This window comes from Patagioenas fasciata, chromosome Z (assembly GCF_037038585.1).
Source record: "Patagioenas fasciata isolate bPatFas1 chromosome Z, bPatFas1.hap1, whole genome shotgun sequence".
NCBI classification, from domain to species: Eukaryota; Metazoa; Chordata; class Aves; order Columbiformes; family Columbidae; genus Patagioenas; species Patagioenas fasciata.
Genome location: NC_092560.1, coordinates 73670370 through 73683646, shown reverse-complemented (window position 1 = coordinate 73683646; position 13277 = coordinate 73670370). Strand labels below are relative to the sequence as shown.

Genomic DNA, 13277 nt, shown 5'->3' with positions numbered 1-13277 from the left:
CAGCTCTGATGAAAGGACATGAGGCTGCACTTCTCAGTCCTAAAAGTTGAAGCAGTCACCTTAAGCTAAAGGGCTAAAATGCTATTTCAAGATTCATTTGTTTTAAACACTGTGTCAATGGCTTTATGTTATCCTATTACCATTTAAAAAACTGTAACACATTGCTTTTAAATTGACACTAGATTCCTACCCTTGAAATCTATATCCAAGAGTAACTGTAGTTTTCTCTGTTGTCACAGATCCTGCATTTCCTTATGAAAAAGAAAAGCTTAAGAAGATGACATATGGTCAGTGCTGTAATGGCAGGAATGTAATTGGAAGCGGGCTGCTGTGGGGGGCTGCCATGCACATGTACATTTTTAAATATTCCAGAGACATGTACCACATTGTATTCAAATAAATCCAGATCAATACATTCCCCAGGGCTCCGTCTGTTAGCTCCTGCCCCTGCGCTGCCCTGGCTGGCTGCAGGACTGCCTTGCAAAGCTGATCAGGGGATGGATGAGCACAGCAGAACAAAACTCACCCCCTCCTGCTGAGCCACTTCCCAGCCAAAGCACTTTCTCAATCTGTTCTGCACCATATTTCTCCTCTTGTCACCACTGTACATGTATTTTACAGAATAAAGAGGAAAGTCACCGACCAGGCGAATAAAGGAAGTAGAAAACTGTTGTGCTTCGGTGACCAGAAGCCAAAGGTCATCTTGTCCAACCACCCTGCAATGAGCAGGGACATCTTCAACTACATCAGGTTGCTCAGAGCCCCGTCCAGCCTGAACTGGAATGTTTCCAGAGGTGGGACATCTACCACCTCTCTGGGCAACATGGGCCAGTATTTTGTAACCCCCATTGTAAAAAATTTCTTTCCTATGTCTGGCCTGAATCTACCCTCTTTTAGTTTAGAACAGTTACCCCTTTTCCTAGCACTACAGGCTCTGCTAAAAAGTCAGTCCCCATCTTTCTTGTAAGTCCCCTATTAAGTACTGAAAGGCCACAATAAGGTTTCCGTGGAGCCTTGTCTTCTCCATGCTGAATAACCTCAACTCTCTCAGCCTGTCCTCACAGCAAAGCTGTTCCAGTCCTCTGATCATTTCTGTGGCTCCTCTGCCCCCTCTCCAACAGGTCCATGTCTGTCCTGTGCTGAGGGCTCCAGAACTGGACACAGGACTCCAGGTGGGGTCTCACCAGAGCGGAGCAGAGGGGCAGAATCACCTCCCTCGACCTGCTGACCACGCTCCTTTTGATGCAGCCCAAGATACCACTGGCTTCTGGGTTGTGAGTGCACATTGCCAGCCCATGTTCAATCCTTCAGCCACCAGTACCCCCAAGTCCTCCTCCGCAGGGTTTTTCTTAATCCCTTGCTCTGAGGATGGGGCTCACAAGCCATAGTCTGAGGTAGACCCACTGCAAATTTGCCCAGCAGACCCACCAACCTGGCACTTCTTTCACTTCCAAACCCTCTTGGCACCTACAGCTAACCCTTTCCTGTCACCTCTCCCTCTGTCCTTCTAGGAGAACAGTTCTGTTTCTGTATTTTCCGCCCATCTCTGAATGCAGCTGCCCTTCTCATGCTGCATCCCAGGCCTGGGGATGCTCCAGCCTCACCCGCAGCCCAGGGACATCAGCCCTCACCGGAGCTGCATCCCTAGTGAGCCACCAGCACAGAGCCACAGGGGCTATGGGCAGAGCAGCTCCCTGGAGCACCCTAAAAATACCGGGGTAAATGAAAATTAAGGTGAACGTAGAAGGGAGGGAGACTTGGAGGGCATTAGGGGTGAGAATGTGTTTCTGCTCTGCAGACAGGTTACTGTTAGGACTCGGGGACAAAGCAAAAGAAAATTTGGGGAGTATTTACCATAGTGACTATATGGTGACAAGATGCTGACACATGTCCCCCACCTCAGTGTGAGAGCACACTGAAACATACAGGGAATGTACATGTTAAAGAAGAGTGAGAGAGAAAAGAAAGAATGAAAAAAAAACAAACAGAGAAGCTTCCGAAATGTTGCTTCATCTTTCTGTCCACACAGTAGTTCAAGTCTTACAGCTTGGATTTTCCTTCCAAATTAAACTAATATGACATCCAAAGGAAACTAAACCTACCACACTTTCAGAAAGCTAAAATAAATATACCACCTCAAAATTCTAGTGTTGCTATCTTTTATCAACCCGATTTTACCTTGGGATCGACCTCTGTATTTCAGTGTGCCACATCCAAGAACTGGACTCTGGTTATTTCCTCTGGACACTTCTGGTGAGTCTTGAGACTTCTCAGTTTCCACCCCCTAAAAAGAATTACCTGTCTGTAAGTCATTTTCAGCAATGCCTTCTGACATCATTGCAAATTTTACCGATGAGCACACCTTCAGCTCAGCACGGCCAAGGATCCCCTGCAGCATACCACACTAATGCCCCCAGAGTGTCTCCCACATCCACAGCACCTCATTCAGGTGCTTCCACATGCATTTTAACAATTTTTTAACGTAGCTCTTGTTACAGTTTGTTCAGCTCAGCAAGCTTCCAGTGACATAGAATCATAGAATCATTTTGATTGGAAAAGACCTTGAAGATCATAGAGTCCAACCATTAGCCCCACAGTGCCAAGTTCCCCACTAACCCAAGTCCCAAAGAGCCTCATCTCCATGTCTGTTAAACCCCTCCAGGGATGGTGACTCCACCACTGTCCTGGGCAGCCTGTTCCAATGCTTGACAAAACTTTCTGGGATGAAAGTTTTCCTAATATCCAACCTAAATGTCCCCTGGGGCAACTGGAGTCCGTTTCTCCTCGTCCTGTCACTTGGGAGAAGTCATAGGGCAGCCCTTATCCCGTCACTCCGTGGTGCAACCCCTCGGCTTCGTGTCCCCAACAGGCCTGCGAGAGGGCGGCAGGGCCCGGCCTTGCTCATACCCATCTGCACCAGGGCCATCAGCAGATCCTGCGCAGCATGTCTCCAGTGAGCTGGCACAGCTGACGCCAGCTCTGCCAGTCCCCGCACACCCGCTGTCTCACACGGACGCTCCGCCGCAGCCGAGGACAGACCGGCCGACCGACCGACAGACAGCTCCGACGCTCAGGCAGGAACGGCCGCGCCCGTCACCATGGGGACAGGACGCCACCGCGCGGCAGCGCCGAGCGTTCGCAGCCGACCAACGGGAGCTCGCCCACTCTCCCTCGCGCGGCCGTAGGCCCCGCCCCTCATCCCCTCATCCCCTCAGCGCCTCAGCCCCTCCGCCCCTCATCCCCTCAGCGCCTCAGCCCCTCAGCGACCCAACCCTTCAGCCTCTCATCCCCTCAGCGCATCAGCCCCTCAGCGACCCAACCCTTCAGCTCCTCTTCTCCTCAGCGCATCTGCCCCTCAGTGACCCAACCCTTCAGACTCTCATCCCCTCAGTGCCTCATCCCCTCATCCCATGAACCCTTGAGACCCTCACCCCTTCAGCCCCTCATACCCTCAGCGCCTAAGCCCCTCAGTGCCTTGGCCTCTCTGCCCTTCAGCCCCTCAGCGCCATCTGCATTTCAGTCCCCAGGGCAGATTCAGCAGCTCCTGGGAAGATGACAAGAGCCACCGAGCTGCTCAGCAGTGTTTAAAACATCTTAAAACAATTGTGCACGGGAACTGAACTTCTTCTGCAAGAGAGACAAATGATGGGTGCCCTATGAGCTGCTTATTCCACACACACGGATACACACACACCCCCATGAACAGTTACACATAGTTTATACATAGTTTGCACATCCTAGGTAGTTCTTGGTCATTTTTCAAGGCACTGCAGCAACTACTTCAGAGTCTACTTTAGCATCAAAGGCTTTGCAGCTCACAGCTCCATGTAATCAGATTCATTTGAAGAAGAAAATAATTACAATAGCCTGAAAAAAAAAAAAAAGTGCCTATGATTTGGCCACCCTAATGAGGGAGTCATTCCAGAAAAGACATAAGAAATTAGGTCAAAAACCCACCAAAGAGATCCAAACCGTCAGTGATCAGGCTACAACCAAAGCATCACCAACTCTCCATAAGAGAGAGGGGGATACCCAGAAGACAACAGAAGTGTTTGGAAGCAAGCCAGGACTTGGGGGATCACACAGAGTGATGTTGGAATTTACCCTTCAAGCAAAAACACTCTTTTTTAGTGAAAATGCCTCCCTTGTAGAAAGGTATAAATCATTTGCACCAACACACAAAAATCACGTAGATGGTGGTTTTAAAGCTGGGCAAAAAAGTCAGCACCCAGAAGCAGTGTTAATGCTGCGGTGGAGTTGGGACCTCGAAAGCTCGTCCAGTCCAATCCCCCTGCTGGAGCAGGAACACCCAGATGGGGTTGCACAGGAATGTGTAACGTTAGTAGAAAAGTCTACCATTCTACCCATAGTAACTATCAGACTTAAAACATTACCTTTTAAATTATAGCCACTACTGAATAACACACAAAAGACCCCCTTCTTTTTGCTGTTACTCATCCAACACGTATCTACGTGCATGTAAAATAAAATACCAAATAGTATTCGATTCTTGAAAAATAAAAGCGTTCAGAAACACTCACAAAGAACAGTACCTGCAAATAAGCATCTGAAAATATTTACCACCTATCATCTTAAAACACCTCACATACCTCGGCAGTTTCTGCCTCTGCCCTGGTGCTGGCAAGTCTGCGGTCAATGCACCAGCAAGGCTGGCCTCCGCCTTCTCCTCCTCCAAGAGTTCCTCCTGGTGCTCTATGAGGAACTGCACCGGCCCTGTCACCTGCACACACCAAACCATCGGTTTACAGCCGGTGGCTGAAAACAGGTCAAACCTGTTACCCACTCCTGATCCTCCTTTCACCGCAGAAGCTGCAGCTGTGAATCTCCTCTTGGCAGCATCTCCCAAACCAGTGTTTGCAGAAGAGAGGAGGCAGCCAGGAACTTCTGACCTCGAGTGGGCCCAAGAGGCTGTAGCAGGCTGGAAGCACAGTGTAGCTTCAACACCTGCACCAGGACATCCACGGGGACCGTGTCCTCCTCTGGTGGGCTGAGGAGGTCTGGCCCCAAACAGATGGCCAGTTTACGGGCTGTCATCCTGGTGGTGTCAGAGTTCCTGCTGGTGTTATGGAGCATGGTGAGCAGGTGCTTGAGGAGGAGGATGTTTGCCTTGGGCAACTTGCTGGCCACCCTGAGGGAACAGCAACACAAAGACAATAAAGTAGGCGTCTGGCGAAGAATATGGCTTTTTCAGGCAGGTGGTGACTTTGCAGGCAAGTCCTGTGCTCTGGCAGTGCCGGCCACACTTACTGCTTCAGCCCTGCCAGCCTCCCCTGTCTGCTGGGCTTCTGCAGGGTGTCCATCCACTGCTGGCAGAGCTCTGCGTGGAGGAACTGGGAGGGGATCTTGCGGAGGAAGTCATGCATAGGCAAGGGCTGGTGCTGATTTTGTGGGTCACTGCCTGGAGAGGGAGGACGGGGCAGTTTACTCACCCCCCACTCCCGGCAGAGGTCCTTTGCAAGACTTTCCTGTCCCACTGACCAGCTGTACATTGATTGCCCGTGCTGTCCACGTGAGCAGCAAGATCCCACAGCAGGCACTGAAGAGGAGCCGGCTTTGTCTCCAAGACCCATCTGGGATCTCTCTGATGGGGAGACCGCCTCTCGGGAGGAGCCAGTGGAATCTGGACCCCCTGGCCAGATGTGTTTCCCTGGATGGGCTGGGGCAGCATGCTGTCCTGGCTGCAGACATCTGACAGGGGCTGGCCAAAGAAAGGCCCCCTGTCTCCAGCGTCCGACATTCCTTGCTGTGCAAATGGCCAGGGCAGCCTCCTCCACCTCCTGCATGTCTCACCTGCTGCCAAGGAGAACAGAGCAAAGAACCACAGAGTGGAAGTGCCAGGCAAGAATTCCTGGGCCCTCTCAGTTCTGTCCCCACACTGTTAAGCAAATGAGAGAAGCATCATTCAGGAACAAGGGACCCCAGGGTCTCAGCTCTCTCTCTCTGCAGAGCCATGGGGACAGACATGTCCTGTGAAAAGGGCAGCAGCAGCCCCAGTGCAGCACGAGTGCCCACCCGCGAGAAGAAGGAAGAGGGGCCTTCCTGCCCATGTCTTCCCCAAACTCACCAGCTGAGAGGTCAACTCCAGCTTTTCTGCTGGAGGGGACAACTGGTGGTGGCCACTGCTCTGCACCAGCCTGCAAGGAATGTGCTGCGCTGTGTTCCACCCACCAGCTGATGCCCCCAGGAGGAACAATCTCCTGGTACCGCGCCCTTCTCCTTCCCATCTTGGGGAGAATTAAAAGTCTCCTGCAAGCCTGTGTGTCCTCCTTTTGCTGCAGGACTATTGCCACGTGGGAGCTGCTGGGGCTGGTTGCACGGCTGTAGTCCTCCTCTTCAGCCCCGTAGGAGCGCAGCAGCCTCCAGGTGTCCTCGCTGCAGCGCTCCACGATGACCTGGATGAGGCCACGCACCAGCGGTGCTGCTTCCTGGTGGAAGCCTGCACCTTCCTTCCTCTTCAATGGATTCACAGCATTTCATCCATACGTCTATCACTGTTCCCCACATCCACCTGTTCTTCTGTACTTAAGGCACCGTTGTTACAGGAACAGTAAACTTCAGCAATACCAACTGAATTCTTCAGGATGTCTTTTTCTGTCAGGAAAACTGAGGAAGGAGGACAAAAGGCTGCAGAGGACACATCCAAGCACTGTGAGGGACACGGAATGGGACCACTGTGACGTTCCAAGCCAAGTTTGTTCCTGTGTGTCTCCAGTGACGCACACATTGCACAGCCCTCGGTTTGTGAAACTTGCTGCCATCAGCCCAGGAGCTGCACAGGGACAGTGCTCAGTGTGAATTCCCTGCAGAAACATGTGCTGCTCTGCTGTGGAGCACCAGGGCTTGTTGTGTGCTCCAAGTGGAACTCCTGGACACCAGAATGGCCTGGGGAGTCCAAGCAACAGTTTTTATCAGCAGAGGGCAGGGGCTCTGACCGAAAGGGCAGCCCCTCACACAAAGGCAGCACCTGGAAGTGGCAAAGTAGGCCCATGGAAAGGTGCTGGCAGAGCTGCCCAGACAGGAATAGTCTGATTAGTCATCCAGTAGGCACCAGCTGTACTTCACCAGCAGATAACTGGGTAGTGCTCGGGGCCTCAGCACTACACCTCATTTTCCCTCCCTGCTGTGGCAATGACCAATGCCATGCTCCACAGGCTGGGACAGAGACACCTCTCCTTCCATCCCCCTGCACGGTGGATTGGAGAAGTCCCACTTCAGCTGGACTATTGATTCCAAGTGATGGGCAGATCTGAAACTGTTGGCCCACGTAAGTGAATACCTGGGTCCTATCTGGATCAACAGGACAACTTAGGGGCCTGTGACCCATCTCCCATCTCTCCTGGCTACTTCCTGGAGCTGTGAACCACTGATGCCCTGTTCCCTGGCGTGCATGACGCCACAATGGCCACCCCCAGCCCATCACACGTTGTACGGGCCCTCACACACATACGTCTGTGCACAAGTAGCTGTGGCCTGGGCCCCAGTGTCTGAGGTGCCAGGTCCCTGTCAGGCTGGAGGACTGTGCCTGGAAGGGCACATGGACACAGGGAGCTGAGCCAGGATCCTCCCTCCCTCGGCAGTTGGGCTCCTCAGGCCTCCTCATGCACCTCAGACACTCTTCATGGGTCCCAGACATGGCTGCACCCCATGAGGGCACCCACTGGGCCCAGTTCCCAGAGCCAAGGTGTCCCCTGAATGAAACAGCCCAGTGCCTTGAGGATCATGACCCCCAAATGTTGCCAGGCTCCTAAAACTGTTTCTTGGGGCAAGATGGGGAACAGTCCTAGTGCCAAAGGATTTTGTCAGGGAACTGTGGAAAGGGAAGGCTACGGGAGCATCGTTTCCTTTTGCTCAGCTAGGAAACATCCCCATGGCGGAGGGAAGGCAGAAAGCCGGAGGAAGGCCTCAGCCTGCAAAGGGCAGAAGGTGGCAGCTTTGAGAGGGCCTGTGATACAACACTGCTGTGCACCAGACTGACAGCCACATCATCTGGTTTGTTTCTCCATTTGCATTTTAATTCTCATTGGGGCAAGGCCTCCACCTCTGTCTGGCCGGTGTCATTCGCTTCCACGATCTTCCCATGCACCTGCACTCGATAAATGCAGGTGTATCCTGGTTTTCCCCAGTTGCTCTCTATGACAAGTTTCAGAAAGCGAAAGGCTCTGGGGATCCCATTCTGCAAAGAAACCACAGCAAAAAGCAGTGTCACTCCTGGGGTGTAACGAGTGAGAGCAGGCTCCACATGTCTGCCTGTGCCAGCCCGTCCCCTGCTCCAGGACCAGCTCCCGCCCTGGCTGAGGCAGCAGCTTCTCCTCCTTCCCTTCTCCCACCCGGATGGCAAAGGACCTGAGCCCTGCACAGCAAACTCTGGGCCACAGCGAGCGTGGTGGGCAGCTCTGGAAACCTGAGACTCACTGGGGCTTGGGCCTTGCCCTGGGGAAAGTCCTGCTGCCGGGGCAAGGTGCTGGGTGTCCTCCCTGCCACCACGTGCCCGCTGGGTGCAGCCAGAGCGCTCCAGGGACCCTGATGGCTGCGGGGCCAACGTGGCCCTTGTTCTGCTTTTGCAGCCCTGCCGGAGGCCACTCTCCCTCCCGATCCAGCCAATGTTTCTCTGGCCTGGGGTCAGGCCCTTGCCCCAGCAGGGACCGTCCACACTCCTTGCGCAAGGGACTTGCGGCAAACCAGCATTTCTGCCCTGGCCTCTTGCCCACACACGCTCACTGCACCTGCAGAGGGAAGGTCTGCGGCGGGTCTTTCTTCACAGTGTAGGTGAATCTCCCCAGCACAGTTTCCTCCTCGCCTTCCTCATCCAGTCCCTTGGAGAAAAAGCACAGGGGAGCAGGTCACATTCGATCTGACCACGAGAAAATGCTCTTGCCAGACCCAGGCCCATGTTCCGAACCGCATTCCTGTGGCTCCAGTACAGCCTGGCACAGGATGCGATGAGGCTGAGTCTCCTCCTTGTCTCGTGCTCAGGGTCATGGAGGTGCTGATCCAAAACACGCTGAGCAAATCTTAGGGGGGTCACCGCCCCATGTGTCCCTTGCAATGTCCCCTCAGGGAACAGCAGAACTTGGGAGCACAGCAATCTCAGCAGATGCACAGAGAGCGCCAAGTCCCCATTACAGCTTTTCCCCGTGCCCGGTCCCAGCTCCCAGTGCCCGGCAGAGACTTACAGAGACGGTGAAATCTCGGGGGGCACTGCTGACAGTCCCTGGTTGAGAGGCTGCGTTTGAGGTGTGTTGTATGACGACAGCTGTTGGTTGTATTTGTGTGGGCAACCGGATGAGCACCTCACTCCGAGACCCTTGGAATGGCCAGCAGTATCCCGGGGATGTGTCCGGCTGAAAGCAGAGGCCAAGAGCAATGAACGTGAGGCCATGATGGGCCCCGCTGGGCTCCCATGCAGCCAGAAGCACAGTCGGCACTGCGCCAGTGGGCCGGGCTTGTACTCCACACGAGCGGTGTGTTGGGAAGCGGGCAGAAGCGCCCGGCTGTGTTCCTGGTTTTGAAAAGAGGACAACAGCCAGCCAGTGGGAACCATCTGATACCCTGCACCGGAGTCAGGGCTTTCAGGAAACCTCTTATTTTGGCCAGCAGCTCTGCAGCCTACCCCACCCTCAACTGCCCCATTGTGAGAGGCACAGTCAGAGCTGTGGTGGGAAAATGGGGTCCCGAAGGAGAAGCTCCTTGAGCCAGCAGTGACCAGGGATGGTGAGCAGCAAGCTCAGCACAGCTCAGGCCCCTTGTGAGGGCAACTGCCGTGTTCTAGGGAAGCCAAGCCCTGTGTCAGACCTCAGCTGTCATACACAGGACCAGTGGCCATGGTCTTGAGGAACACCACTGGCCTGAGGGGAGATGCCCCAGGGCTGGCCCCCAACTTTCTCAAACACAAGAGAAGCAGCACTGAGGGCTTTTTCTACTCTACCTGCACAAAGCTATCCAGACGTGGTGGAGCACACAGGAACCAAAACACACTACAGAACCCTGTGCAGTGGTTGGACGATTTCTGCAGGTCGATGGCAGCCCCTGAAGGCAGAAGAGAGCAGCTGACGGCAAGAAGCCTCAGGCTTGGAGGAGCTGGTGGCTGCAGGACACTTGCAGGGCTGCCTGCCAGCCCTGCAGGCAGCAGCAGATTCTTGGAGGTGCCCCAGGGAAAGGAGGGGATCCCCATGCCTGCTGATGGTGTTTCTCTTCCAGCAGCACAATGAGAAGGGCTGTGGGTGCTGGGAGGCAGCAAGCCCCATGGGAAGGGCAGTAGACCCAATGCAAGGCTTCGCTGTGTGGACAGCAGAGAATGAGCCGTCCGCTCCCTTTTGTTCCTCAGTGAGGCTCAGTGCAAAGGCAGAGGGCAGAAATACTGTCCAGGGCATGGCCGGGGCTCCAATCAGCGCTCTGACAACAGGGCTGGCCTGAGCACATGGGAGTCGTGCTCTTGGCCCCTGTGGTTTTGTGCCACCTCCCTCTGCCCCAGGGAGCAGAGTCTGCAGCACAGCCTGCGTTTGGGAGCGCTAAGCACGATGAGCTCAGTGCAATAAGAGCCCTGCCTGTGTGCGCCCATCCGCACCTGGGGTTTTCAGAGCCCAGTCAGACATCCCCGTGTTTGCAGACTTGGCGTCTCTCATTTGCTGAAATTCCTGGGAAAGACAGAAAGGAACAGGGAAATGACCACGTCAGACCTGGCCAGGAGAAGAGGCTTTACAGTGGAGCAGCTCAACCATCAGCCCCTGGCAAGGGACGGGTGTGTGGGCTGAGCAGGAAAAGACCACACGCTGGCCCAGGAAGGGCTTTGTGTGGAGCCCTGCTCATCCCAGCCCTCCTTCCAAAGTGCAGGATCACCTTCATCATAGCACTGATCTCTGCAGCCAGCCGTGCCATCTCATCCCTCAGCTCTTGCACCTCTTGGGCTTGTTCCCTCCACAGAGCGAGCGTGTTCCTGCAGTCAGGAGGAAAGCAGAGCTTGTCAGAGAGCTGCCTCGTCCAGAGGCTCCAGGCCGGGCAGGAGCAGAGACAGAGGTGTTCGAGCCCTCTTCTTTCCCCAGTTTGCAAGTGCTTCCTTCCCGCTCCAGGTTTAGCAAAAGGCCCAGGCAGGAGCGAAAGGCACGAGCCCTGGGCGCTGTGCGAGTGAGCGCAAGAGCGTGGGCTCATCTGCCAGTATCCAGCAAAGCTGCTGCAGGTCAGGAGAGAGGAGAGGGCTCTTACCGCAGGGACCTCAGCTCGGCTGGAGGGAGCCTCAGCAGCAACTGAAAGAGAAAGGCCCTCATTTGAGTCCCAGAGCTGCCAGGACTTTCCAGAGCCAGCGGCTCTAGGGAGACACAGCAGAAGCTGGTGCTGATTCTGTGGGTCACTGCCTGGAGCCAGAGGTTGGAGCAGTTTACTCAACCACACCACCCCCAGGACAGCTCCTATGCACGACTTTCCTGTCCCACTGACCTGCTGCACATTCATTGCCTGTGCTGTCCACATAAGCAACGACATCCCACAGCAGGCACCAGCTGCAACCAAGACAGAGATGCTTGACCAGAGTTTCTAACGATGCCCATAGCCCCGCAGTCTCCTCCCACACCAGGGTGGTAAGAGACGGGCTGAGCACATGGGGAAGGGGTGCAGAGAGACTGCGGATCCAAGTAAGGACTCTTTCCTGGGGCTTTGGGGCTCTGCAGAGCCCCGCTTCCTGGACATGCTTTGCACCCCAAAGCTACGCTACCCTTCCCCTGCATGCAGCAAGCATCTGGTGACCTCCCAGACCTGCAAAGGTGGGAGGTCCAAGGCCCCCACTGGTGCTGCAGCACCTCAGCCTCTCACTGAAGCTCACAGCCCGCGTGCCTCTGTGCCTCTGCTGGCACTGGGCAAATACTCACTGAAAACAGCAAGGCTCATCACAACTAGGATTCCTGAGTTTGTCTCCATTTTCAGGGTGACCACCTCTTTCCTGAAAACACATCCTGGTGTTAGCAGTGCTCAAGGGCAGAGTCCTGCAGAGAGGGCTTTTCTATTAGTAGCTGAGGAGCAACAATTTAGATGGAAGCCAGGGGATGTCCTGTTTAGGAGCAGCTCCAGCCTCCCCGCTGCTTGCCCTGAGCCACCAGCACCCCCCATCCTCATGTCCATGTCCACACCGGACACGTGTTGTACTCACAGAATGGAGATGCCTGTGCAGATGCATCTCTGGAGGGAGAGCACGACGGCTGCCAGGCGGTAAGCAATGCTGAAGACCAACCCTGGGCAAAGAAACCGGAGCAAAGGCTGAGGACCCTTCTTGAGGATGCCTGTCTGGGCATGTGCCAGAGCCCTGCAGGGAGGTGGGTGCTGGTTTTCCCTCCCTGGGGCAGGAGCAGGGCCAGGCTTATGGGTGCTGGTTGCACCCTGGGTGTGGAGGAAGAAGGGCCGGCAGGATCCCCTGGCAGGCCGGGCACCGGTGGCGTAGCTGGGGAGGGAGGGAGGAAAGGTGGATGATGCCTTGGCCTCTCAGCTTCTACCATCCTGGGGTACCCCATGGTTTTGACAGTATCCCACAAAGGCATGGACATGTCAGCTGGCTCCCCATGGTCACGCTGGCCCCAGGACTCCCTTGGGAAGGGATGTCGCCAGTCCTGCAGGGCTATGGGTGCTGGCTGAACCAGACACACTTGGTGTAAACACGGACTCAAAGGCAGCTCTGAGTTACCTTCCTTTTCTCCAGCACTGCATCTGCAGCGTGGTGGCCCTCTGCAGTTGGTGCCTTGGTCCTCCTGGGAGGGGATGCACCTATGGAAGAGAGAAGATGGGGCCAATCTCTGCATCAGCTCTGTGCCACCTGAGCCAAGGCCCTGGCCAGAAGACAAGCTTTGGGAAGCCTCCTAGGAGACGTCCCTACCATAGTGAGATAGGGCAGAAGCAGCAGAAAAAGCAACAGCAGCAGCAGGGGGGCAGCACAACGCCTTCTCAGCACAACTGCCCCTCAGCCCCACAGCACCAGCCTGCCGCTGGGGAGACCGCTCAAAGGCCTGGAGAACAGCAGGAACTCCTGAGTCTCCTGGGGGGACCCTGTCAGCAGGACCGTGGAGTTTGGCACTGGGGGTTAGAGGCACTTTCATCTGAGCCTCTTGTCAACTCCCAGTGGGTTTCTCAAGCTCTGCCCGCAGCCCTTGCTGGCTTCTCCATACTGTCCCCCAAGCCACACATTATGCTCTGCGTGTCCCACCCACCAGCTGATGTCCCCAGGAGGAACAAATTCCTCGTACCTGTTCCACAGGACCTGAGTGGCCCCAGCTGCACAT

The 13277-nt window shown here is 55.0% G+C and overlaps 1 protein-coding gene across 1 annotated transcript; it reads right to left on the bottom strand.

The window, feature by feature from the left end:
* Nucleotides 1–8011: 8011 nt before the first annotated feature.
* LOC139826484 (sperm-associated antigen 4 protein-like) lies at nt 8012–11507 on the bottom strand. Its single transcript, XM_071802441.1, has 8 exons — nt 11452–11507; nt 11221–11261; nt 10858–10954; nt 10586–10655; nt 9947–10047; nt 9195–9362; nt 8745–8834; nt 8012–8194 (listed from the first exon to the last, which is right to left on the bottom strand). Exons 1-8 carry the CDS (start codon nt 11494–11496, stop codon nt 8039–8041), a joined length of 768 nt encoding a protein of 255 aa, XP_071658542.1. The 5' UTR covers nt 11497–11507; the 3' UTR covers nt 8012–8038.
* Between the last annotated feature and the right edge of the window lie 1770 nt (nt 11508–13277).